At 37.0% G+C, this 26059-nt stretch overlaps 1 protein-coding gene across 2 annotated transcripts; it reads left to right on the forward strand.

The window, feature by feature from the left end:
* Positions 1-86: 86 nt before the first annotated feature.
* LOC308069899 (palladin-like) lies at positions 87-24587 on the forward strand. 2 transcript variants are annotated; one of them, XM_080403045.1, is made up of 2 exons: positions 87-4544; positions 7488-24587. In XM_080403045.1, exon 2 carries the CDS (start codon positions 7489-7491, stop codon positions 8530-8532), a length of 1044 nt encoding a protein of 347 aa, XP_080259171.1. In that variant the 5' UTR covers positions 87-4544; position 7488; the 3' UTR covers positions 8533-24587. The 2 variants fall into 2 exon arrangements, with proteins under 2 accessions (XP_080259171.1, XP_080259172.1); XM_080403046.1 differs by having other exon boundaries at positions 87-4539.
* Positions 24588-26059: the final 1472 nt, after the last annotated feature.

Below are 26059 nucleotides of genomic sequence, written 5' to 3' on the forward strand. Positions count from 1 at the left end.
TTCCCGCCACACCTGAGGCACATGCTGTCACCGGGCCTGCCCGCCCCAGTGCCCGCCCCAGTGCCCGCCCCAGTGCCCGCCTGCTTCCCACGTTTCTCCTTCAGCGTCCGCTCTCTACTCGCCTTTCTCCGTCGGCGGCTCTCGTTGGGCCACTGAGCACGTACACGGACCTGTGAGTGGAAGGGCCTATAAAGGCAAAAGGCAGGCTCAGAAACGAGTGTGTAACCGTTTCGTGAACCTAGAGGGCGTCTGATGAACGCCTGGGCCTGGCAAAAAGCACACTCTGGTGGCTGGATGGTTGACAGCACCGCCCAGCCCAAGCGACTGCCCAGTCTCAGGTAACTCGGGCAGGGACATCTTTACCACAGGCACAGGGTTTATTGGCCTTGCTCGATGTTTCTTTGCCTTCGTGCTAAATCCTGTGAGGTCACGGTGTGCTTCACAACCACAGATGCAGAAGTGTATTAATCATAGTGCACAGGGGTACAAATTACTAACAAAATTCATTTGAGATTTCAAGGGGTGTTGAAGACACCATTAAGTGGGAATTTGTCCATAAGTTCAGTTTTCACCTGTCTGGCTCATAATAGATTTTAAAATGTGGCGGTGTTCTAACAGTCTTGAGGTAAGGGAAGCTGAATTACCTGTTTCTGAGGTCTGAGGTAGGTTGCCTCAGCAAGATCTTAGATACCATAGATCTTGGGCTGAGAAGCCTTCACCTGTTCCCCAGTTTAAGAAACAATATTAGCTCTTTATGAGTTGCTTGTTAGCCTTCCTTGTCATTTCATGGTTTCTTTTCCTACTCTGAGCTGTGGTAATTCTGAAAAGTTGTGATATTTTTAAGTTTATTGAACTATTCTTTAATAGTTCACTTGTAGCCCCTCAGTCACTTTGTTAATGAAGAATTCTGTTGTGACTTATTATTACTGTTCTTTTAACAGTTTAATTTTGACAAATGTATTTCTTCTAGACTGAGTATCGTTACCACTGCTAGAAAAACTGAAGGTGTAAGAGCTTTTCTGTTGCACTTTTACAGTTTCCTCCTAGGCAAATCCTCAGATAAACTCTTCCAGAAACTTGGAAAAATGATGTTTGAGTACCATTGACACCGCTTGACTATTTCACTGTTTGACACTTTCATATATATACAACAGGTAGGTACTTGCAATGCACTCTATAAAAAACAGTTTAGCCCTAGCTATGTAACATTTATTTACAAATAAATTTACAAGCTAAATTAAATTTGTTTGAATACTAAGGGAAAACAAAAAAACCCCAAAGCTATGTATGACATCAAACTACAGCAAGGCAGTGGCCCAGGGTGTTTAAGCATAGCGACCAGATTTTTTTTTAAAAAAAAAAACCAAACACTTTTGGAGGCAGAAAAAAATTTCTGTTAGTGACTCAAAATAACTAGAGGATTCTGTGGCAACTAGTAAAATGGGTTATCTGTTTCTGCTGCTTAAAGTAGAAGCAACTCTTAAAGATTGTTATTTGAAGTTTACAGAGTGGTGTTTGACTCAGAGGTTGCCTATCCACTTGTATTTTATCTTGTTGCTATTAGGGTATGATAGAAAATAACAGGAACCATAACAGGTTTTCTGCTTTCTCAGGTAACTACAGAAATTACTAGGGTAAAGAGCCATGCTTGTTGCTATATATTGGTTTTAGCCCAATTAACAGTGCAGATCCTCTGCACCATATAACATCTTCATCAGGTGGAATGGAAAGTTTGTACAACCAGAATAGCTTTACAGTTTGTGACATGAGGTTTTGCATGACTCAGGCTGACTAGTATTAGAAAATATTATTTATTAAGGTTTCAGGAGATGAGTGTAGCTAGTGCAAAGTATTATCTCCCCATGGAGTTCTGTTCATCACTTTAATTTGCCGTAATACTGCAATAGGTATGGAGTGAACATATCAGGCATAATATCCTTTATGTTGTTTGTGTGCTATTATTATTTTTTATTTTTTACATGTAAATGCTAAATAATTACATTATTGCATATTATTGCACATGTTTACCTTTCAAAATGTGTAATTATTCCAAGGTTTTAGTCCCTCTGGTATTTGCTTATAGCGATTTACTACTGTCTACCACCTTTGTAAAGGAGCATACACATCAATTTTGCAATAAAAATTGAAGGTCTCCATCAAAATTTAAGTAGATTTCCAAAAGATTTAGCACAGGATATAAGCATTCCCTAAATCTCCATAGAATGATATAGGGAAAGTTTGTTCATGCCTTAATACAGATGTATAAAACCTTGCCCTAATAATTTTTCAAGTTATGGTGAGTATTTTGTTAACACTTGAAGCCACTAGGAAGAAATTGCACACATATATTTCGCTTTCTGGGCAAGTGTTTCTATCATGCTGTACAAAAAGTAATAGGCATACCTGATTTACACAAATCACCAGTGCAACTGTATTCACTAAAGCTCAGTTTCTTTTAAAACAATTTCTGCAGGTGTCTCCAGGCAGATATAATTTCTTCCCAGAAGTGACAATTTAAACATACATATTCCAAGAACCAGGATTTCATCCACCCCCCTCTCTCTAGAAAATGCTGTAGATAGACCAAGGCAGTTTGTTGCAGTTTATATGCAGGCTATTTTTGGCTCCCATTCCAAGGTGGCTTACTCATGCATTTAGTGGAGAGGCTGGGTGGCCTGACACAGGGTCTGGATTCCACTCTGTTGGGTGAGTGCTTAAAAATCAGGCATACGGTGGTTAACTTTTAGATGACCAGCTCCTTTTTTGTGTGTACAGTTTTTAGCCTGGAATTTTTAGAATGATGATTCTGTTCTTATTTGACAAACTGACATTACTGTAAAATGACCTGAAATACAATCCTTTTTATTAATTTCATTACAACATGGTAATGATCCCAGTCATAAAAGTGGGGAGTTTATACATTTTGAAGTATTCCTAATGCAACAGTGAGTCTGATTAGGGGACAGTAATTGCCTGTGTGAAGATGCAAAGAAAGATACTATATTAACCACTGAAATACAATGTGTGATACTAACACAAAAAGATGGTCCGGGACCTATAGAGTACTATGAGTCTCTTGTGTACTTCTGTTACAACAGTGGGTCCACTGCACTTCCACTGTTGCCAAGGAATAAATTTTAGTAAAAAACACAAGGCAATAGTATCTAGAAGACCTTAACCTAAGAACAAGTGCCAGGCCACAAAATAAATTCGAATCAGAGAACAGATATAATGGATGCTGGCAGAAGGGATGGAGGAGAAACATTCGTTTGGAGCTACAATTACTCCTATCTATGCAAGAATTTGACTCCCAATAGGTTGCAATCTGGCAGAAACAATCCTACCCACATACTGCTTTTATGTCTGAAAATTATGTGACAAACTCTGTACATTAACCAGCAGTCTTCATGTTTACTTCTGATCATTGAGTATCAAGGGAAATGATGTGCCTGAGAAGGCGGAAGTATGCTTTTGGAGAAAAAAATTTTTCTTCCCTGAGACACAACTCTCACAGGAGTTCTTAATGAGGTGACAGTACTTCCTTAGCAAAGACAGTAAGGGAGAGGTGGCTGTGTTACTCATTACACTCTACAAAGCTATAGAAACCAGAAGTGCATTTTGATTGTTTCAGTGTTAATATGTCTCAGAGTTGTGGGGTCTTTTTAAAGCATACATGTTTTCCAGGGATTTTGTATGTCATTTCTGAGGGAGATACTTCTCTGCTGATAGGATTACTTCATTTGAGATGTGAAAATTTAGTAGGTAGGTTTATTTATACAGTATGGTATATGGTTACAGATTAATAATTACCTATTATAACAAAAAGATGTACCATTTCTGCTGATAACTCTAAAAATGTTAAGGGTCTTTTCCAACTTAAATAAGTCTATAATTCTATGTTTTTTTCTTTTACTGGAAGATTTCAAGGTACACAAGGAACCTATTAATCGTAAACTATTTTTAGTAGAAAAAGCCAATTATTTTATTTATTGTCATAGAAATAGTTGTTTGTTTAAAAAAATCTAAGACAAAATGTTGTAGAAAGAAAATATTTTTAAACATTAACTTTCACACTGTTTCTTCTATGTCCTGTGGAAGTAGGCCCTTTAACAGTGAGCAAAAATAACATCCTGAAATTCCAGAATCCTATTTTAAAACAGGCTAAAATACTGTGTTATATACAATAAAAATTGCTCATTTAAATGATTAAGGTCTCTGAATTTCTGCATAGTAACTGCGCAGAACTTTGTGCCACTTCCAGGCCTAACGTTGCTTCTATGCTTCTACTGGAATTCCAGATAGCAGCAGTCTGCTGAAACATGAGTTCAGTTACCAAATATAGATGAGTGGGGTAAGAATTACACAGTCACAGAGGACAGATGTAACACATAGGCCACAGTCTTCTTGATGCTTACTGAGGACCAAGCAATCTTTAATGAATAGCTGGAGCAACTTTAAGCCTACTTAGATAAAGAAGACAAAATACAACTTTACCCGCAACTAATTATATTTGAGACTCTGCATATTGGCCTGTTCATTGTAAGGTCTGCTTTATATTTTCTGTTAAATTTAATTATTGTACTTTGGGGAGTAATTTTGCAGGATGTCAAAATTCAGAGGAAGAATAGCTGTCTTTTTAAAAAAAAAATCTTAGTAGATACATTTCTTCCTTCATATTATTCCTTTGAACAGATTGACTTATTTTTGTAAGTAATAATTTTTCATTGTACAGGTTTTGCAAATTCAGGATGCTTATCCTTTTCTTTAAATGAGTCCTTTGATTTTCTGTGGTTTTCCATATTTCATTATTTACCTCTTGAAAACCGTAATGTGATTAATTATTTAAATATTTTCTGATATTATTGTAATCCAGTTCATTTTGAATTTACTATTTACCATATTATTCCTTAGAGCATCTAAGTGTGATTTTCTGAATAAATATTTAAACAGCATGATATTAAAATGTGTATTTACTTGTGAGTAATTTTTAAATATATAACAAGTAGGACCCCATAAATAGTTTATATGTAATAATGCTGGAAGTATAGCTAGACACTGATCTGGATGCAACATTGTATTTTATGTTTGTGTCTTTAAATGATATAGTATAAAGCTTTACAGGTTACCTAATGAATAATGGTGATGAAACTGTTATAAATACATTGTTGTCTAACTTGGAGAAGCTATAAATAACATTTGAAATTTCTAATTATGATCTTATATGCTGCTTGGTAGCATTAGCGATACTTCACCTCCAGTTCTCTGTGGTTACAAGTTGCTGTAAAAGAAAAATGGTTTTCTGTATTACAGTGTGGCTGAAAAAAAAAAAGTCTTCATACTGGAAGCTTCCATTCAGTTGTCTAAAGCTAGACATATAAATCCATTTTTAGGCATCAGACCTTTTGCACCGAGAAGGCTTATCAGCATTAGAGATTGTCAATAAACAGCATATGTTTAAATTCATCAGCTTTACATACCCAGCTACAGATTGATTTACCTAAATTTAGACACTGGTCTTTGAAAATCATGACATAAGTAACCATTATATTTTTCTAATAATAAAACTGAGTATTAGGAGGAACTTTGCTATTTCATAATACATTAATTTTAATAATTGTGTCAAGTGGCTAGCAATAGGTAAAATTGTCCTCCAACCCATAACCCACTGAAACATCAGGGCAGCTTGGTGTTGGAAGTCAGAGAAGTTTATCTGAGTGTGTAATGTACCACTCTGAAATGGGAACAAGCTAGGAATCAGTATGAATCAGATTTGAATAAAGATGTAATTTGAAGCACAGATATTTTACAAGTTATCTAAATAGTAAACTAGCATCTTTGTTCATTTGAATACAAAGTTTTAAAAAATAACTAAGATTAAGGAGATGATAGAAACTCTCCAGGTTTAACCCTTGATTCCCTGGCATTCCTCCAGTTTATGCCTTAACAGCTGAGCCTCTAGACCAACTGTTTGCCTGGCTTCTCAGATTCATTCTTTAAAGCTGCTATGTGGTAGCCAGTTATACTGTATATACTTTTTTAGATTTTGTTGACAAGAGATTGGCATGGTTGCTAAATTTGTTGCCCTGTAAACTGAGGAAATAAAAGGAAAGATGTAATACCAGCAAAGAATAAGCCTATCACTGTATTCTAGAAAAACATATCAAATCCTAAAATACTTTGTTTTCCCTATACTTCTCTTTTATGTGTTGAGTTGTAATCTGTTGGCAAGACACACAGGCACATGAAGAGATGCATATGCCAGGCCAAGAATTCCAATAATCTATCAGTCGGTTAATGACTACATGCCGGGTAAGCCCTGGTGAAGTGACTGAAGGTAATGGGAGCTTGCACAAGCTGATGTAAAATACATCCAAGCGTGTCTCATGACTGTCAAGCCCCCTATCTATCAGTGGAGAAATACTTTCAATCATTTAGAGAAAATGAAAGTATTTTTTTTAATCTCATGCAAAATTAATCTCATAGCAATTGTCATAAGAAGGAGAAAATTTTCAAAGGTAATTAAAAACACTGATATTCAACTTAATTAAATGCTTTGCAGAAGCAGCAATTACTTTTAAGATCAGATCACCCACGATCTAGTCACCAGCAGGACAAATAAATTTCAATAAGGAGAGTTTCAGGCAGATACTGCCCTTGAGAAAAGAATGGTTTCCCTGATAGCTTGTTTCTTACTGACTTTACAGCACCAGAGAATGCTCATACTCATTCTAAAATCATGTGAGAAAACTTGGAGGTGTGTAGATGCTTCCGTACTTTGTGAAACTGGTGCAGAATATACATTATACACATATGTCATGCAGGATGATATATAGGTTGTGAAATCTATTTCTTTAGTATTTTACTTCCAAAGTAGTGGTAGTTTGATATTCCATTTATCAGTGCTGAGGAAAGTGCTACTAAATTGTTTTGAAAGGTAACAAGTTAAAAACATTAACATAAGAAGTAAAATGAAATTAAACACATTATCAACATTAAACAGAAAGGATAACTTGGAATTTCTAATGAAAAAGACCTTGTGTAGGTTCTTAGAATGGTTTCAACTAGAACACTTTTCCTCTTGGAATTTGATGGCTTAGTTTCTGGGAAAGAGAAAAGTAAATATATTCCCCAAATCATCATAAGCCAAGAACCAGAAAAAATGAAGTGAAATAGCATTGATGTGAAATGACAAATCAGGCATGAAGTAACAAATCACTCAGACTGGTCCAGTGGAATCGAGCTTGTGCTAGGCAATGTACAAAGGATGTCTTTCTAGTTCTGAAGGAAGACACATGAGAGAAAAGACTCCCTAAATGCTTTCATTTCCACCTAGACAATTTGCAGCCCTGTCCCATTCTAACAGAAACCAAGGTTTATGATATTTCTGCTCTTTTCCCAGTTTTGTGTCTACCTGGGAACCTGGATAAAACAGGCGGGGTTTTTATTAAGAAGTTTTTTCATTAAGGAATGGTATTTGTGTTTTCCAGGATGCAAGACAGAAGCTGTGGCCAGGCATTGCCTCTTTCTTTAATGCTGAAGGAGGCTTACCGTGCAGAGAGAGGCACCAATAAGGGATACTCTGAAAATATGCCAGAAGCTTCCTCCTACCATGCCTTTTTCTGTGATTCGCTGTCAGACATACAGAATGGGGAATTTTCAAATGAACTTTCTGCCTTCCTTACCCAGGAGGAGATATGTAAGAGCCTTGACATAGCTCGGGAAGCCATTGCCAATTCCATGAAGGAGGATCAGAATACAGCACCAGATTTTACTCATTATTTCAACACTTCTCATTCTAGCACTTCAGAAAATCCTTCTTTCAGGGATACTAAACTGCACGAGCAAGATGCTTTACAGAGGCCTCAAGCAAGCAGTCTGACTTCATCTGCTGCAAGTCACATTCTCCCAAGGAATCATAAAGAGCAATCCACCACACCTCAAACAGCAGGTAGTTTTGTCACAGTTTCCAGGAGGCAAGCAAGCACCTCACCTTTGCTAACCACTAGTCCCAGCTTCATTAGAAGCCTGAAACATTTGGAGAAGGAAGCTCCGTGTCCGCCTAAGACAAGCCCAAAGTCCAAGTCAGCATCCCAGGGAGAAGTTCCTTTCAGGAACAATCTGTGTGACAAAACTGCCACATTCACAGAGGAATTGTCATCTATATTTAGACAGGCAGCAAAGACAAGAGGCCGAAGTCCTGATGGGGACTCTTCTTCTCCTGACAGTGGATACTTGTCTCCCAAAAAGCAACAACCAGCTCTAAGTGCCTTGGTGCACCAGGACAAGCATCAGCAAGACACTGAGCCTGAGGCAAAATCACCTGGAGTTCATCTGAATGGAGAGCAGATTTCTGAAAGGGAGAGCATCAATCAGAATGAAATGGACCTTCACCACCCCTTAATCAACATGGAAGAGAATCAGTTTTCACCACCTCAATTCACTCAGAAGCTCCGGAGCCAAGAAGTTGCTGAAGGAAACAGAGTGTTGCTGGAGTGCAGAGTTGCTGGCAACCCAGTCCCTGATGTCAGGTAAGTGCATGCCTTTTAACTAAGTCACCAGATATCACCATCTTCTGATTGTGCAAGATGCCTAAGGACAGGTATCACAGTGGACCTGCTTAGAGGTAGTCACATAAGAACAGTAGATCATGCAGTGTTGGTAAGCACATGGGATAACCAGTTCTGACCTCTTTAGTTCTCTAGAGTGTTTAATTGTTTTCTGCTTGGGAAATGAAGTTCTACTGGATTCAAGAGCCACATGGCAAAATTAGAAACAGAATTGGCTCTAACAACATTCTGTGTGACTTACCTCATTAATCTAGGCTAGAGAATTAACAGTTTGCCCCTGAAGAGCATATATCAGCAGTTGATACAGTTTTTACTGTCACTTAATTAAAATTTCTTCAAGTCCACTGCCAATGGGATTTGGGGTCTATACTATAAGAAAACCTAAAGTTTTCTATATCTGGCCACATACTTTCTTGTGTAAAACATTTCCAGAACACATTGATGGTCCCCTTTTCAAAACTTCTTTTGATAGTTTATAGTAAAATTTATGTGTGTTTGCTTTTGTTCAATGACAAAACATAAAATTACTGCTGTATAAGTTTGGTTTAGGTGTTTTGTTTTATTTTTATTATGAATAACTCATGTGTTCCACTCTCTTCCTTTCCTTCTAATGCTAATAGAAATTCAGGTCAACTAGCACTGTACAGACAGTGTTTGTCACTTCACAGGTCTGAGACTTAATGCTAATATGATTGCTTATCACACACAGAGATAGATTATACCTCTAGTTTATTTTATATAGCTCCTCACAACCTATTTTGGTTTAAAGTCAACTGAGCATATTTGATATTCTCAAAGGAAAATTTTGTCCAGGAAGTCCTGTTTGGACACAATAGAATTTTAGTTCCCCATTTAGAACTTCCTGCAAGGTTCTTTAGTTAGTTCTGAAGACAACATAATTATTTTAAAGTTCTCAACATTTCCTTAAAGAAATGTAGCAATCACTTTCCTGTATCACTTGTTGTGCTTTAAATTTCTTCATAGCTTTTGCTGTGAAGTCAACAAGATTAAAAAGCTACAGCTTTGCAAAGTGGTATTATGGCTGTATGTGCTTATATATGCTTTCATTCCAAAGTTACTTTGTAGAAAGTATCTCCACAGAGTCTTGTTTGTGACTGTTGAAGACAACAGCATTGCCTTTATCCACTGTATTCAGTGAAAATGTATCCCAAACAAGCGGAATATTGAGACACTGGAATTTTTACAGCGTTGAAAGATCATTTATAGAGACATCAAGTGTGTTCAGTTATTTTTGTATACAAAGTGGAAAAACGTGTACCTCAACACGTGGAGTACATTGGTAATGCACTCAAGCTTAGATTGACTTACAAACTGAAGCCAACTGATCTTCTAAGCCAAGACAAGCTGTAGATCTAAGTATGCTAAACAAAGGACTTGCATCATGAGCCTTGCAGCAGGTCAGGAAGCTTACTCCAAAACTGTAATTTTAATGCCCATCAAAAAATATGATATCCATGCCATGTCATTAATAGTTGTTGTATTTTATTTTTTTTAATATCTGCTGGGGAAAAGAGTAAGAATCACAGTTATGGGTACAAAAGACTGCCAGTTGTTCATTCTCCTTCAGACTTCCATGAAGCAGGAAAGGGGAATTGTAGAAGTTGCACAATTAAGAGAGCCAGGGAATCCTCCTTCTTTTATTTCTTCTCTTAGATACTTCCTTCCCCATTATTAAGATATTGCAGCCTGCCAATGACACTGATGTGGACACTAGGGCAACACAAGCTGTTAATTTCTAGTAATTTTTTTGATGTTGTCATTGCTGGGTTAGATAATATAACACCTAATGTACTCTTACTGATACTTTTGAGTTGTAAAATGGAGTAGTAGCAACAGACAGAGGGCCCACCCTTAAGGAAAAAAAATACTGTTGATTAGTACTGAAGACCTTTTAACCTAATTTTACCCATCTGTAGGTTGACCTGACCTCACCAAGTCACCCTAGACTACTTCTGCAGCCACTAGAGAAATGCACATCTTCCAAATGTCACTTACCTGTATGGTACATTGACAAGAACTTAAAGCAAATTCCTCAGACTAAACTCCACGTTACTAGTTTGTTATAATAGGTGAGGTGAATTCTACCCATTCCCCCCTCTCTATGCCAGAGAGAAAGAGTTGCTCTACCCACTTGTATACACAGGTAATGAAACTAGAACAAAACCCTAAACTGTCTCTTACAGGTGAGAATTCACCATGATACTTATTGCTTCAAAGGAACTCAGTTTTCTAGTATTTAAATTTTGAAAACATCCATGCTTCCATAACTTGAACAGCAAACTCCCTTACAAAGTTTCTTGCTAAGAAAGCAAGAGACACAAAGGTGTGGGTTTTTATTGGGTACTACTTATCAAGTCATTAATAGGACTATTCAGGTATTGAGAGTCATTCTGTAGACAGTACTGTTTTACTAGAATGAAACGCTGTTTCTGTTGGCTTGGATGTTTTTACCACCATCAGTCTATTATGGTTTAACATATCTCAGTCCTACTGAGTTACAACATGTATTTTGAAGGGTGAAAATGATCTTAGGATAGGCATGGAGGATCTTTAAAAATAGAATTACTAAATATTCACTACATAGATCCTAGGGTCAACAGGCATGTACTTTCATAACACCACAAAAAGCCCCCACTGGTACCATCAGACTCACATACTCTCTATTTCCTGCCATTGGTACAAGTACAGTTCTGTTCAGAACTGATTAGAAGTTGTTGATTTCTTCTAAGAAATACAGCATAGACAGTTTAGGTGAGTTTGACAGCAGCAATGAGGTTGCAGGGGTTTAACAGCAAAGATGCACTGTTGTAGTACTTCAGTTTCTTGTTGCTCTTATTTTATCTGGCAGAACATCAGTCTCTGTTTCAGTGCTACGACTCTAGAACTGTATGTAAACATCAACTAAACTAGGAGGTTGTGTACAAGCTATGGAACTTTTTTTGCTTAGGTCTTTTACATCATTGTTGTATTCATTTCAGGGCATGAAAATATCAAGAAGTTTTCAAGAAATCTAGAAAAAAGTTGTGTTCTTTAAATTTTTATGTAAACCATTTTTTTAATCTTAACTCTTGCAGAATCATTAAATGAGAAGGCAAATCTTAATCACTGACCAGAATGAGTCATGAGAAACACTGATGACATGAGTGGATGATTTTAAAATCAAGTATACTTTTAAGTAATCTCATCAGTATCAATTAATTTGTAACTTTTGCTTTATTTCCCTTTCTGAAACCTGTAATTGTCCAATGATAATAGGATGCAGATAGAACCATTGCCAAATTACACCAAGTATGCTTCATGCCACCCTCTCAGTCTCCTGAAAAGCTCCCTGACACAGTTTAATACATTTTTAATACAATTCCACCCTCAAATTGGTTTTATTTGATAATATTATTAATTCTCCATCTGGCAACAGCACACAATTTTGTGAATATAGTTAAAGAAGACATATTAGTTACTAACAAAAAATCAGTTTTCAAAAGTTCCTACTAAAAATACATTTCCCCTTTAGTCTCCATTTCGTTATGGATCTTCAAAAATACGGTAGCTGTACCTCAAAAGCTAGTCGTTTCGGACGTCAATTCTGCAACGTGATCTTTATGTAATGACGCTGACTTGGCTGAAGGGGTCACTCGCACACAGCGCGGGCAGGGCTCTCGCAGGCTGGATTTCTTCTTGGGGCCGAGCAGCACCAAGGGGGAAGTATAGAGCCATTTAGCTATTGAGCTCTGCTGCGGAGCCCGTGAAACAAAATTCAGTGGTTGGGAGGCTGGGCTAGCCGTGTAAGGGCCCGGCAAATACTTGCAGGCTGTTTGGGTGAAAACTCTGAAGTCCTTTCTCTAAATCTTGGGGAAAGGAGGGAGTTCTTTAGAGGATAAGAAAGTGTACAGAAAAATTTGTAGTGGATTCCAGACTATAGCATTACTAGTAACTTCTAAGCAGTTACATATCACCTATGCACATCCCTTCCACTCTTTCTGGAGCTGAAAGGAAATTTTATGGTATATCCTGTATATCCTTTATATCCAGTAAATGGCTAATATGCTGCAGTAGAAAACAACAGCCTATTTAAAATTACTGACGCGCTGCAGTTCAAGTGAAGAACACTTCCTGTTTGTGGCACTTTCAGGGACATCTCTGTAAATCTGAGTTTTATATGGTGAAAAAGTAGAGAAAGCAAAGCAGTAGTGATACAATACTGGTTGACCATTTCTTATATTTTGGTAATAAAAATAATCTAGTTTTCTAAAGCAGTGTACTTAGACAACTGTTTCATGAAACTGAATAATTGATTGTTAATATGTTTGAAAAAAATCTGTGGGGCACAATCATATGAATTGGAAAGATTTAAGTATCTACTGTTTCCCAAAGAAACAGGCCAGAGGAAAAAAGGTGTAAAAGATATTAAATGTTTTGAAAACCACTGAATAGGTAGAAGATAGAAATAGATATTGTTATTGCCAACAGAAGGGCTATAGAACAAGCTGAACAGTTACCTGGTCTGTGAGGCATGAGAGTGAGTCACTTAGCACATGCAAAACTTGCTGAATATGAGTTGCAGATAGGGACATGAGCCAGAATTGCCACAGTCTGCACATTTGCATACAGCAATAAGATCTGCATAAACCAGGCTTCATTGTTCTGATTTTCTCCAGAAAAGCCAGTTTCAATAACATAGCCACTGCAAATATTTTTGGAACTGTGTGGTAAGTGTGATAAAAGTAGAAAGCAATTGGGACTTTCATTTTTTGCCTCAGCTAGGAAGAAAATAACCAGAAGCCATAGTTCCTAAAGTCATGATGAAATAACAATAACTTAATGGTGACTAGAAAAACATTGACTAAATTGTTATTTTCCCTTGTACCCAAGAAGTTGTCCAGCCTAGTAAAGAGCATAGCCGATATTTAGGCAGCATCAAGCACTGGCAGCTATGAGTTCACTGAAGTGACCTACAGCAGAGCAAAAGGCCTTCAAAAGAAGCTACTTAGGTATGTTCTGACCTTTTAGTGTGTTATTGTTTTTCTATGCATCATGTTTGATTCTAGATCCCAATAATATTTATAACTGCCTTTCTTCCCTTTTCATAGCTTTTTTGGAGCTAAACTATCCAAAATCCTCAACCTATCCAGAGTTAAGCTAGCATTCTGCCTTAAGCTGCTACCCTTCTTACAAGACTAAGGATAACAAGGTTCAAGAATCTTATAATAAGCAAGAAACCATCAAATGTAGTGTAAGGACAAGGTGTATATTTGAAGGTTATGTGACTAAGAAGGCCTCTTAAAATTTAAGTTCCTTGGATGTTCATAGCTGTATCATATAGAAAGTAAAACCAGTAAGTATTATGGTTTGAGTGACAAAATTTGACCAAATTAGCTTTGTTCTACAAGAGGAAAGTAAGTAATCTTTATAGAACTTGTAACTAGAGTCTTATGGTTGAATCTCAAAAGAAAACATTCAGTTAAATTTCAAGAACCACTACATTTCCTCAAAATTCAATGCCTAACTTACTAGTTCTACTAGCAGAAAAAAAGATACCTAACAACAAAGATTTTGTCACTAGTCAGAACAATTATAACATTGCTGAACAACCCAGATTCCAACCTAAGACCTAGCAAACTACTGGGTAATTGTAATTTGAGATGTTTTAGGATATTTGCCTTCTAAAGAAGGTCTAAAGCATATAAAATAGAAGTTGAATCAGAAATTTTCTGTATTACTTTCAAAACCATTTCATCAATCAGTAGCTCTCCTTCAAAGTGCGTCAGCAGTGCAGTACTTAAAATACCCAAGTCAGCAATGAGCTAGCTAAAGCAAATCCCTGCTGGGAGTGACTTAGAGCTCTTCAGCATTTGCCTCACTACCTGAATATTTAATTACTTCTGAGGTCTGCCCTGAGCTTTAAGCTATGATTAAAGTATTTGCAGATATTCACCCAGATTCTCTATTCACCCAGATTCTGTAGCACAACAGGTATTGAAATGTTTTGTGCAAAGTATAGTAAGTATATTCTTTTCATTCTTCAACAGCAGTAACCAAAACCAAAACAACAACAACAACAAAAAAATTAAAAATGGCTTTCCACATACTACATGGCAAGAACAGGGCTTCTTTGCTTTAAGGAACCTATTTGTTCTCATGAGAACCTTTTTCTTCTCATAAATGTTGTTTATCTAAATTCCATTATAACACGTACCCAAAATTAACACCTAGAAACATTATTTGCATGTAATCCAGAACTGTTCTTAGAAAATATAGAAATAAATACAAAGTACAATTTATAATAAAGCCCATACTACCTAGATTTCTACAATTTCACAAAACTTACCCAGTTTTATAGCCTTTAAAATCTTTGAAGTCTAAAAGCATGCATTAAACTGTGTTTCTACCATAGTCTTCCTGTCAGGCAGAGCTGCAAAGAACATTGGGTGTCATATTAAGTAATGCTTAACACAAATCTACACAGCTGGGTGGAAATCCAGGTGCACAGGACAACAGTGACTGAACTACCTAGACAGCAGTTCATAGATTTTTAAGTCTTGGAAATGTAAAGGTTGTCACAGATGTAGTTTCTGCTTCCTTACTAGGCTTGATTTCAGTAGGAAAACTGTGGTTTAGATGTAGCATTTAGTTCTTTTCTTAAGGTCTCTCATTGTGTAAATTTTATAGTTGTAATGAAACACCAGTGTTATCTTCGGTAGGAGATACAGGTGTTCTACTAGGGCTGTAACAGCAGGACTTTAATACTACTTATTTTTTATTAGGTATGAGTACCTATTTGCACGCACATTAATGGAACAGATTTCACAATCCTAGGTATCCTTAGTTAAAAAAAAATCCATTTCTTGGATTGTTATTCACTTTTTTGTGTAAGCTCTATAATAGTCATCTTCAGAACTGTTACTTTTCCATTTGTAAAATCTTAACTATTCAGGTTAGAGTTTAGGACCAGGCGGTTCAGGTCCTGCTTTCCAAATGTTCTCATAAGGTTAAATACATACTTATCTTATTCAAGGTGGAAACTTTAGTGAAGCTATTTTGTGATGAACTTGTTTAAAGTACTTGTTAATTCTATTCTTATTTGCTAGCCCAACACTGAGGAAGTGCCCAAGAACTAAACTTGCTTCTGAAAAATTAGATGTGTCTTAAAAACTGATTTTGCTACACTATAAGCATTATGGTAGCTACAGTGATTGCAGAAATACTTTATAGAAGATTAAAATAATTAATATGTGCTCTGTGTGGCAGGAGAGGGCTCTTGTGACTTGAAAATCATTAACAGCCACATCTATTATTCCTAAAGTGTGACAAGAAATAGTGGTTCTTTTTTATTACACAACCTTTTGCAAACAAGAAGTGTCTCCACAATATTTTGTATTTGTACTTGTTAAAAATGGAAGATTTTTGTACCTAAGGACTTCCTTGGGTCAAAAAAGGTACCTTTGCAGATCTGGATGCTTTTCTCTTTATGGAGCACTGAAGATCATCTCGAAGTATAACCATCAGTATTATTGCTGAGTGTTAATAGAAAAACGTTTTTAGCCATTTTAATCTGGTAGTACATTAATTTCAGAAATCTCTTCAGCAGAAATGTGTTGTTATTTAGTATTTTATTTGCATTCAAATTAAGATACTATATCTATAGATATGAAAATCCTATGTCAACATCCTCAATATTTTTGTCACAAGAATATTTTTTCTTACTCCTTCTTATAGCAATAATCTGTACTTTTACTTTTTTTCTTCATTTAGAAGTCAAAATTACAGCTATTTGCAGTCTTGACAATAACAAGTCAATAAAAAAAAAAGTCAATAACAATATTCTTTTAGCCCTTCTTCCCTTCTCATTTATTTCCTTTTATTCTCTTGGTTTATTTGACCATGCTATGACATTCTTATGTCTTTTGTTTGTTTGCTTTCACTAATTTGAGATAAGGCCTGTCCATCTGCAGGTATCCCTGGAGTTCCAGTTTCCTTTGGAGCAGATCTGGAATGTAATGTTTAAAGTCACATCAGTGACTTATGAAACTGCTTCTTCATTCTGTTTGTCTTAGAGCAGTGCTCTGGACTAGTGGGCTTTATTGGGGAAGCAAGGGTTTATACCCTAGCACAAATTGTTAAGCTGTTGCAGTGGCTGCCTGTAGTAATTTGTGCCCTGCACGTTTTAGGTACATAATGGTGCATCTTTCAAGTATTTTCTCTGCCATTATGCATCCATTTGTGGCAATGAATGTCCACACTATCAGGATTTTCTGCATCTGGGGGGAAAACATACAGTGGTGTTAAGACCTATTCAGGTCATGTACCCATCTGCTTTAAAGAAACAGTGTGACATATACATATCTAAGATAATGCTAGTAGTGCACCAGTTTTCTTAATTTGTAAATAATATTCCTTCTACCTAAGAACCACAAGGGTGTTGGAAAGAGGATTCTTTATTATTTGTCATAACACTACATAAGAACAGCATTTAGGAGACTATTGTATTATATGGTAACCAAGTGTTCTATCTGGATGGAGGTCTTTTGTCTTACTGTATTGTCTAAAATTATAGAGTACAGTATATAAAATGGGTATCTGGAGAGCCAGGCTCTTTCCTAGGTGAATTGATCTTTACAAAGTCCAGATTGTAATAACAGGATAATTTATGAAAGTCTTGTAAAATAAACAAATTGCTAGAGAGCTTAGGCTGAGAAATCTATTGATCTTACAAAATGAATATTCAAAGATCTAAAATCAAGAATGTGTGGGTGTGGTTGGGGGAGGGGACAGGACATGGACTGTATACTTGTTTACTTGATTGTTTTTTGCAAAAGCCCCAAGGAGGTTCTATAGATCCTGGACACTGGGGTTACTCTCACATTTCATTTATTTCTTGTCTCTGTAGAGTAGTTATGACTACATGATGTATGCATTTCCTCATCTTTGTCATACAGGGTCTGTGCATCACCAGACTCTCTTTTTCTTCAGAGCTGTAAGTTTAGTATTTTTCATGAATGCTGAAATGTCTTCTGTGGTTTTTCTTTTAGAAAATTACATACTTTATTTTTGGTTTTCCATCATGAAAATAGGAAGAATAAAGCCTTTTAGGTGCACGAAGATGGGTTGTAAGAGGCAGTTTGAAAAACAATGGGTTAGTTGTTGAAACTAGGATTGTTTGTTCACATTGTAATTAGGAAGAGAATTCCAGTTCAGTTACTTTATTTTTCTCTGTCTGTGAATGCCAGTGTCTCTGTCTTGGTGTATTTCTGATGACATTACTGAAAGTTTAAAAGCATCTCAGTTCACTTATTTATTCTTTTGTTCTGCTTTGTCTGCCTCTCAGTAATGGAATGCAAATCTAAAGTTCCTTGCTAATGTTCCATAAATAAATAATATACTAACTAGTATTTATAAAAAGACCCAGAGATTAGATGAAAATGTTACCAAAGTACATTTTAAACTGATTCTAGGCTTGATGACTGATGTGAAAAGCTTAAAAGTATATTAATAAAAATTACTCCTCTAAAATAAGAAAAATGGTGCTGCTATCTGCATAATAATAAAAAAGAGGAACTTTTGCCTTTTATTTACATAAGAATTGTATGAGACTTGGATGAACTCTAAAATAGCAAGGCACCACATGTCTTCAGAAAGTTCTTTCACTACACTAGCTTTGACAATGTTAAACATTTTTAGTTTTTAAAACCTAAGCTTAATTGAAGTAGTTTTAAAATACAGATTTCCAACAAAACTGCTGCTGAAACAGGGCCAGAGGCAGTATTCCAAGAAGCTGCTTTTACTTAATGTTTTGCATTTATTTGTATAAAACTTATATACCATCCCTGGGCCTTTCCAGTAAGCGTCAACAGCCAAGAAGTCTGACGCATTAGCAATCTGCTTGTCACAAACTAATTGAAAATACCAATCTGTGACAAATTAAAACTAAATGTAGAGGCTAAATAGAACAGAGGTGAGAATGAATCCACAGATTTTAGGAGTGAATTATTTTACTTTGTACTGAGATGTGAAGAGATATGGAGTAGTGAAGCTTTTCATAGAGAGAAGTGTTTGGAGTCAGTAATTCTGGTATCATTACTTATCAATGTTCAACAGGTATGCCATGCTATTCCAAATCCTATTTAAAATATTATGTTTAATATTCTTTGACATGGTTGGTCATTTGCCTAAAGACAATAACACATCTTGGATTGTTTAAGTTTCTTAAGGTAATTATATCAGTTTAATAATGTTACATAAACAGGACATACCTTTGTAAGATACAATATGTTGCTTTATAAATATAAACTAAGTAAATACAATTATCACTTTGAAACTTGATGCTTTAAAAAATCTTTACTAATAACAACTTTCTGAATGTCTGAAATATGCTCTGTAAATGCAGTCTAGACAATGTGAAAGCTAACTTTAGAGATCTGGATGAGGAAATTGAAGAAAGAGGATGTCTGTAAACATTCATAGCTAATGACTGAAAATGTTAGACTTCAGTTCATGCAATTAGAGCTGACAGGACTTTGAGGGGTGTAGAGAAGGCTAAGGACTAAAAGTTTGCAATAGACCAAACGCAGAAGAAACATTGTTAAACAGCAGTTAATGTTGAGCTTATTTTATTACTTCTAGAACCCATCTGGGAAGTGCATTCTTTCTAACAAGTGTTACAGTTTGACAGGGCTCTGTTAAGTGAACTGTAAAGATGGATCATTTAATAGTCCATGGGCTTGCCCTTTAAGCCCAGGCAAAGGTAAAGGAAGAAGTAAAAGAAATTCTCTTGCACACCCACTCCCTGCCACATAGTAAAATACGAAAGTCCTTCCCATAATAACTGTATTTCCTTCCCTAAGCATAGATGTGAAGAGAACAGGGAGTTAAAGAATTAGTAGGGCTTTGGTTTCATACCTTGTACAATCGTGCTTACATTTTGAGATGGGTGGTGCAAGAACAGCAGCAAATAGAGATGTTATTTCTGTGAACCCTCTAAAAAGCTTCCTTTCAGTGAAACACATCACTCTCATCAATGGTGAGGTTCATAGAAAGAAATAGATAAATGGAAATCCTGGGTAGCTTTTTCAGGGTGTGTGGTAGAGATGTTCAAGGGACATCACGATGAAAGAAGCCCGTTCCTGGGCTTTACAAAACCTCTGCAGATGTATTATATGCAGAACAGCTATTTTATTTATACCTGAGGCGTTATAATGGTTTCTCACCATGTTACTTATTCACAAAACATTTTATGTTGTTGAGTTCTCACATTCCGTGGACTTTAGGAAAGAAATGGAGTTTAAAAGATGTATTGTTTTTTACACTTTTGGATATTGAAAAATAATCTAAAGTTACGTAGTGAGGAGATAGCATTTTTTTTAAGATAGCAAAATGAACAGAATTTGGAAGTTTAGCTTTGCGCAGAATAAATTTAACTGAGGAGTAGTTCCTTTAGACACTCAAGTGGGTTTTAGCTTTTATCCTCTAAAAAATTTTACATGTATTAATATAAGGAATAGACTTGCTACTTTGCTTCTGTCAGTTGCCTTGTCTGAGGCAACTCACAGAAGAATTGATCAGTAGCAATAGTGAAATAGCAATAGTGAAAAACTGTAAACAACTGAAATAATAAGGGACTTGCTTAAGTATTGAAAACTTGAATCAGTATCCACATGACATGTTTCTGTAGAACAGGAAATGAGCAGACTTCTTAAATATACACCTGCGTAATCTGGGTAGATAGGAGATGCTATTTTATGAAATAAATCAGGAAGAATAATTCAGCTAGATTATTTCACCTGTATATACAAAGACAATTTAAGTATAGGCAAATGCCTGTATAGCAGTATCTTGTCTGATGTACTGAAGTACTCAAAAGTGCTCATTATAGGCCAGACTCCAAGAACCTTATTTTCCTGAAGTAATACACTACAGTTAGTATGATACTACTCCATATATATGAGTGCACAACTCAAGATTAGGAGTAGTGTGAACTCGAATAGGTCAGACTTCCTGTGGGAAAGGGTAATAAGTTAAAATGCTTGGAGGCTGGAAGTAATTAGCAGGTAGAATCACTCCTGAAACATGGACAGGTCAAAGCAAGTAGAAGACTAAAATTGTTCTGCAACAAGTCTGTTATGAAGACATGTTTCTCTTAGTCTAACACTAACATGCTGCTTCATATCAGTGATTCATTTTTCTATTTATTAATAATGTATACTTGCAGTGCATGCATGCATTAATGTTATAAAATAATTAAGACTTCGCACTTATGCAATGCCTTTCATATGAGCATTTCAGCGTTTTGTAAACAGCTTGTATAATTTGTGAACAGCTTTTATCTCCTTTATTTGATAAGGTTGTGCTTTTCAGGTGGACAAGGGAAAAAGATCAGACAAATAGAATCCACCTCTCAATTAAGGTACAGTACCCATAGCTAATATAAATCAGTTTAATAATACAGAATGTGGCCACTAAGATAACACATGGCCCAACAGTAAATCATTGCTTAGGGGAAGACCACTTAAATATTTGCCCTGTGAGTATCTGCGACATGTATTTAACTGAACTAACATGAACTGAAGGCATACTAGACTAGCCTTGACAATTGCAAGTTGATAACAAGCTTCATAGAAGACTTTCACATTTGGCCACAATCTAGTATAATTAGCATTTTGCTCTTCCACTGTCTTTTTTTTCCCCCTGTGACATATCAGTAAAATGGGTAAAATATTAATACACTGATACTGCCAGTACTTCACATGGGCATGAATGATACCTCAAGAAAGAACCTGGGCAGAATCAAGGATGACTATAAAGTCCTGGGGATGCAAGTGAAAAATGTTGGTGCCCAAGTTATTTTTGCTTCCATTTTACCAGTTAGAGGAAAGGGTGCCACCAGAAATAGACATATAACACACATCAACTTGTGGCTTCATGGAAGGTGCTGTCACGACGGTTTTAGTTTCTGTGACAAAGGGGCATTCTTTGATGACTATAACCTGTTAGGGAGGGATGGAATCCATCTGTCTAGAAGAGGCAATGGAATCTTTGGCAGCAGGCTGGCCAGCTTGGTGAGGTGGAGCTTTAAACTAAAGGATTTGGTGGGGAGGGGTCCAAAGTGTCAATGCTCATGCCATCACATCCAACCTGGGAATAAGCCAGCCCAAGCAGAGCAGCAATATACTTTGCTGCCTCTCATGACAAGTACCAGAAGGCCAGGCACCTCAAGGGTGTGCATGTGTGGCTATGGTGGATCCTCTTGCACCCCTCCTGTGAAACCTGTGTGCTCAATTATCTCTCTGCATTGTCTGTACAGCAATGCATACAGTGTGGGGAATAAAAGGAGGAATCAGAGGTATGTGTGGCAATCGCAGGGCCATGATCTCACTGTATTTAGAGACATGGTGGGATAGCTCACATGACTGGAATGCTGTCTTTTCAGAGTGGTAACTCATTTCTGCAGTTAGGTACTCTGCATGCCTGTGTTGGACTGTGAAGGCCTTGAGTGGGCACAGAGATATTCTTTGTAATACCATATTTAAGAGATAAGTTGAAACATGGATCTCTTTACGACAGTTATCCTAGTTAAAGCTTGAACGTGAAGTGACTTAATTTCTACCTTATTCACTAAACAACCCCCAAGTTAGTTAAATAAAGATAATGCGTAAGTGAACTGACATGCTTATTTTCAGCTAAATCATAGTTCTGGATAAAAAGTAATGCATTATGCCTAGTTGAAATTATGTAAGTTAAGTTTTATAAATTTTGAAGTGTTTGAAGAGTGAATTTCTGTTATTGTCCAGTACAGGCTTGTAGAGGAATGAAGCTGGGTTAATTAGCATTGATAATATACAACTGTGGTTTGGCTTCAGGGGCAGTGGGTTGGCCGATGTAGATAAGGTGCAGCTGTGCCTGGTTCTGTTAAGTGGTTGAGAGCCAATGAAGAGAAAGCAGCCGAGGAAGAAGCAAGAGAAGAGTGAGTGGGTTCTGGATGAGATGAGGAGAAGATAGCAGAGGGACTGGCATGAGATGGTAGAAGACCTTGTTGCAGCTTGATAGTTTGGAGAGTGCAATGACACAGGCTGTTTAAGAAGTGTGCTGGCTTAGGATTCTGTTTCCAGTATCAGATGTCCCACTAAGTAGAATGTGAAGCTCATCAAAACTTTTTCTCATTTTTTCCCTTCTTTTGGGAAATGTGTTTCTCTGATAGTTCTGAATGTAAATACTTGCTGAACCAATTAGTTCAGAAAATAAAAGGAATGAAATTATGTAGGTAAATAACAAATGCAATGTAAGGTATAAAAATGGCTTTTTAATTTTTCCTATTAATATGTGAAATCAGCTGGTGTTAAATATTGTACTGGTTTTGGCTGGGATAGAGTTAATTTTCTTCATAGTAGCTAGTATGGGGCTATGCTTTGGATTTGTGCTGTGAACTGTTAATACAGGGATCTCTCCATTGTTGCCGAGCAGTACACAGAGTTCAGGCCTTTTCTGTTTCTCACACCAACCCACCAGTGATTAGGCTGGGGGTCCACAAGAAGTTGGGAGGACAGCTGACCCCAACTGAGCCAAGGGATGTTGCAGACCATATGGTGTCGTGCCCAGTGTATAAAGCTGGGGGAAGAAGGAAGGCAGGGGCATTTGGAGTGATGGCTATTGTCTTCCCGAGTAACCGTTACACGTGATGGGGCCCTGCTTTTCTGGGGATGGCTGAACGCCTGTCTGCTGATGGGACGTGGTGAATGAATTCCTTGTTTTGCTTATGTGCACAGCTTTTGCTTTACCTATTAAACTGTCTTTATCTCAACCCACAAGTTTTCTTACTTTTACTCTTCCAATTCTCTCCCCCATCCCACTGGAGGGAAGTGAGCAAGTGGTTGTGGTGTACTTGGTTGCCAGCTGGGGTTAAACCGTGACAGTCCTTTTTGGTGCCTAATGTGGGGCACAGAGGGTTTGTGGTAACAGCAGATTTAATTGAAGTGTGCCAGATCAAATTTATACCTGTTATTGCTCTTTTAGCTATTAATTGGCAGACTCCTGTGCTTGCCATGGTGCTTGCTTGCCTTACTGTATATTAGTCTAGTGTTCGTTGGTGGCTGCTTGCTGTACTGCTTGTTATCTTATTCTACTGTGCATGGGAACATTTTCTTAACAGCAGTGGCTGTGCACCTGGGCTGGCAGATAGCCAGGGCATCGCTGCTGTTTCTGTGCTGCTGTACTGGACAGGAACTCCAGTGTAACTCAAGTTGAAGGGATGAGTCCACACAGGAGCAGGACACCCCGAAGCATCAGGGTTGGTGGATAAGCCCATGCTGGGTGCATCTCAGAGTGTCTGTGGCCGTGGTTATGTCTGTGCTGCAGCTGGTATACCTCTTGAGGATTGTGGCTGAGGATAAGACCATACTGGAGAAGGTATAACTCAAAGCATCTGTGGCAAAATGCTGCAGCAGGCACATCCTGAAGCATCAGTGACAGAATATATTCTTAGTTCCCATTAGATCCCTTCTCTTAGAATTTTCTGCTTTTTAAACTGTAAAGGCTTACATTAAGATACCTGGTATAGCTATTTATCAGGTAAACATTATCACTGTTTACAAGCAGTGTAAACCAAACTCTTTTAAGACCTGCAGTGACCAATTGATATGTGCCTCAAGCAGATAAACAAAAGCCACAGTGTGTCAGTGCTTTTAAAAAAGGCAGAAAAACTTCTAAAGGAAGTTCTTATTCAGAATTGAAGATATTAATAAAAAGTGGGGAAATATAACTTTTTCATTTTTAAGGGCCTGCCTTAGTTCTGAATGACTAATCCATAGAAAATTCCATTCTCACAGTTGCTGCATGAAAAGTCCTCAGAAAGAGAATTCCATGATAATCAATGAATGGGATTTATGTTCCTAAATTCTTTGAGAGCTTTCATGCACAACAGTGAGACATCTAATTTTGATACTACATGTAACAGAACATAGTATAATATGGTATAATATTGGTAATAACATGGTATAATATTCCAATTGATTGAGATAATGTCTTCATTTTTTTTTTTTACAATTTCTGTTTTTGCACTTTAACAGCTTTCTTAAATAACGGGGTTTATGTCTTCTAAACTATGATTATACTTAACCAGTCATCAGTCAAGCAAATCTGGAAAAGAAAAAAACTTGGAGGGGAAAACACTTACTCTCTATAATACGCTATTCAAACTCTGTTGGATGGTTTCCCCAAGAATGCTTGTGAATTGCTGCTGTTAGAAGGGATTCTTCTGCAGAGGTTAATTTAGGGAGAACTTGAATCTTTGTTAAGAAGCAGTATAACATCATCCAAACTAAAATGCTGAACTTACTTTTTTAATGTCTTTCCCATACACTGCAGAGAGCATTTGTATGTTACAGTCTTTATTAGCAATTACTGTCAATATTGACTGGATCTAAAGACTTCAGTAATTTGTCCCTTAGGACAATAAAGATCGACAACATAATTCTCAATTTATGGTTTGCTTGAGATGTTGATACAGTGAGTCTCTTGTACAGTGAAGAGTGAGGAAAAACACTTGTAGCCTTACAGAGGTGAACGTTACTGTATGTTTTCTGCCTTTTTTCCAAAACAGCATTGCCGCTGGTGAGGGCTTTCAAGTTTAATTAGGGAGGGTTGGGACAGGAGGAGAGCTGATTCTATCTGAGCTTCCTCAGGCTTGCCATATGGCCAGAAGGAATCTATAAAAGCTTGTTTTCCACAAAACCCATGAGAGGTAATTTGGGGGGACTTTACCTATAAAGGAAATAGTTGGAGATGATTTGCGGTTAACTGGGGAATTGTTACAGATGCCAGGCATTGCAATTCTAGAACATGCTACTGACTGCAAATTCAAAGGCTGGTGATTCAGAGTTTCAGCCTAGAATCTCTCTGTATTCTCAGAGGATCTCTATATCACTGACTAAAGCCCTGCTCCCTTTTTAAAAAAAAAAAAACAAAAAACACACAACAAAAACAACAAAAGCACAACTAAAACATAACCTAAATGAGCTAATTTCTTGTTGTATGGAGGAAACACCACTGTTGCTGTAATCCAGGTAAGTGGCAACCTGAAAATTGGATCCATGTGACCTTACATAGTGTGATATTACAGCCAAAGTCACTCTAGAACCCAGGACTGACATAAGACCCGTGGAAAATTCCTACAGAAACTGATGGAGAAACTGGTTTTCAGTGAAGAATTTCCCTAGTTTTATAGTTAGAGCAGGCCCACTATGTTATGTTCCTTCATGGCTTTAGTCCTCAGAAGGACTATTCTTCAGGTGTGTGACATGAGCATAGAAATCACATGCTCTTGATTGAGAAGGAAGATGCAGTATTATAGTTTCCTTAGCTGCATGGTATTGAAAAGGTAACCTTTAACTGAATGTAGTCATCATGACTCAAAGCAGACTATTATTTTGTCTCCTGCCTATTCGCAAGATGGTTCTACTAATGCCTTCACAACAAGGTTGGACTGC

The sequence above is a fragment of the Falco punctatus genome (assembly GCF_963210335.1).
Source record: "Falco punctatus genome assembly, chromosome: 1".
NCBI lineage: Eukaryota > Metazoa > Chordata > Aves > Falconiformes > Falconidae > Falco > Falco punctatus.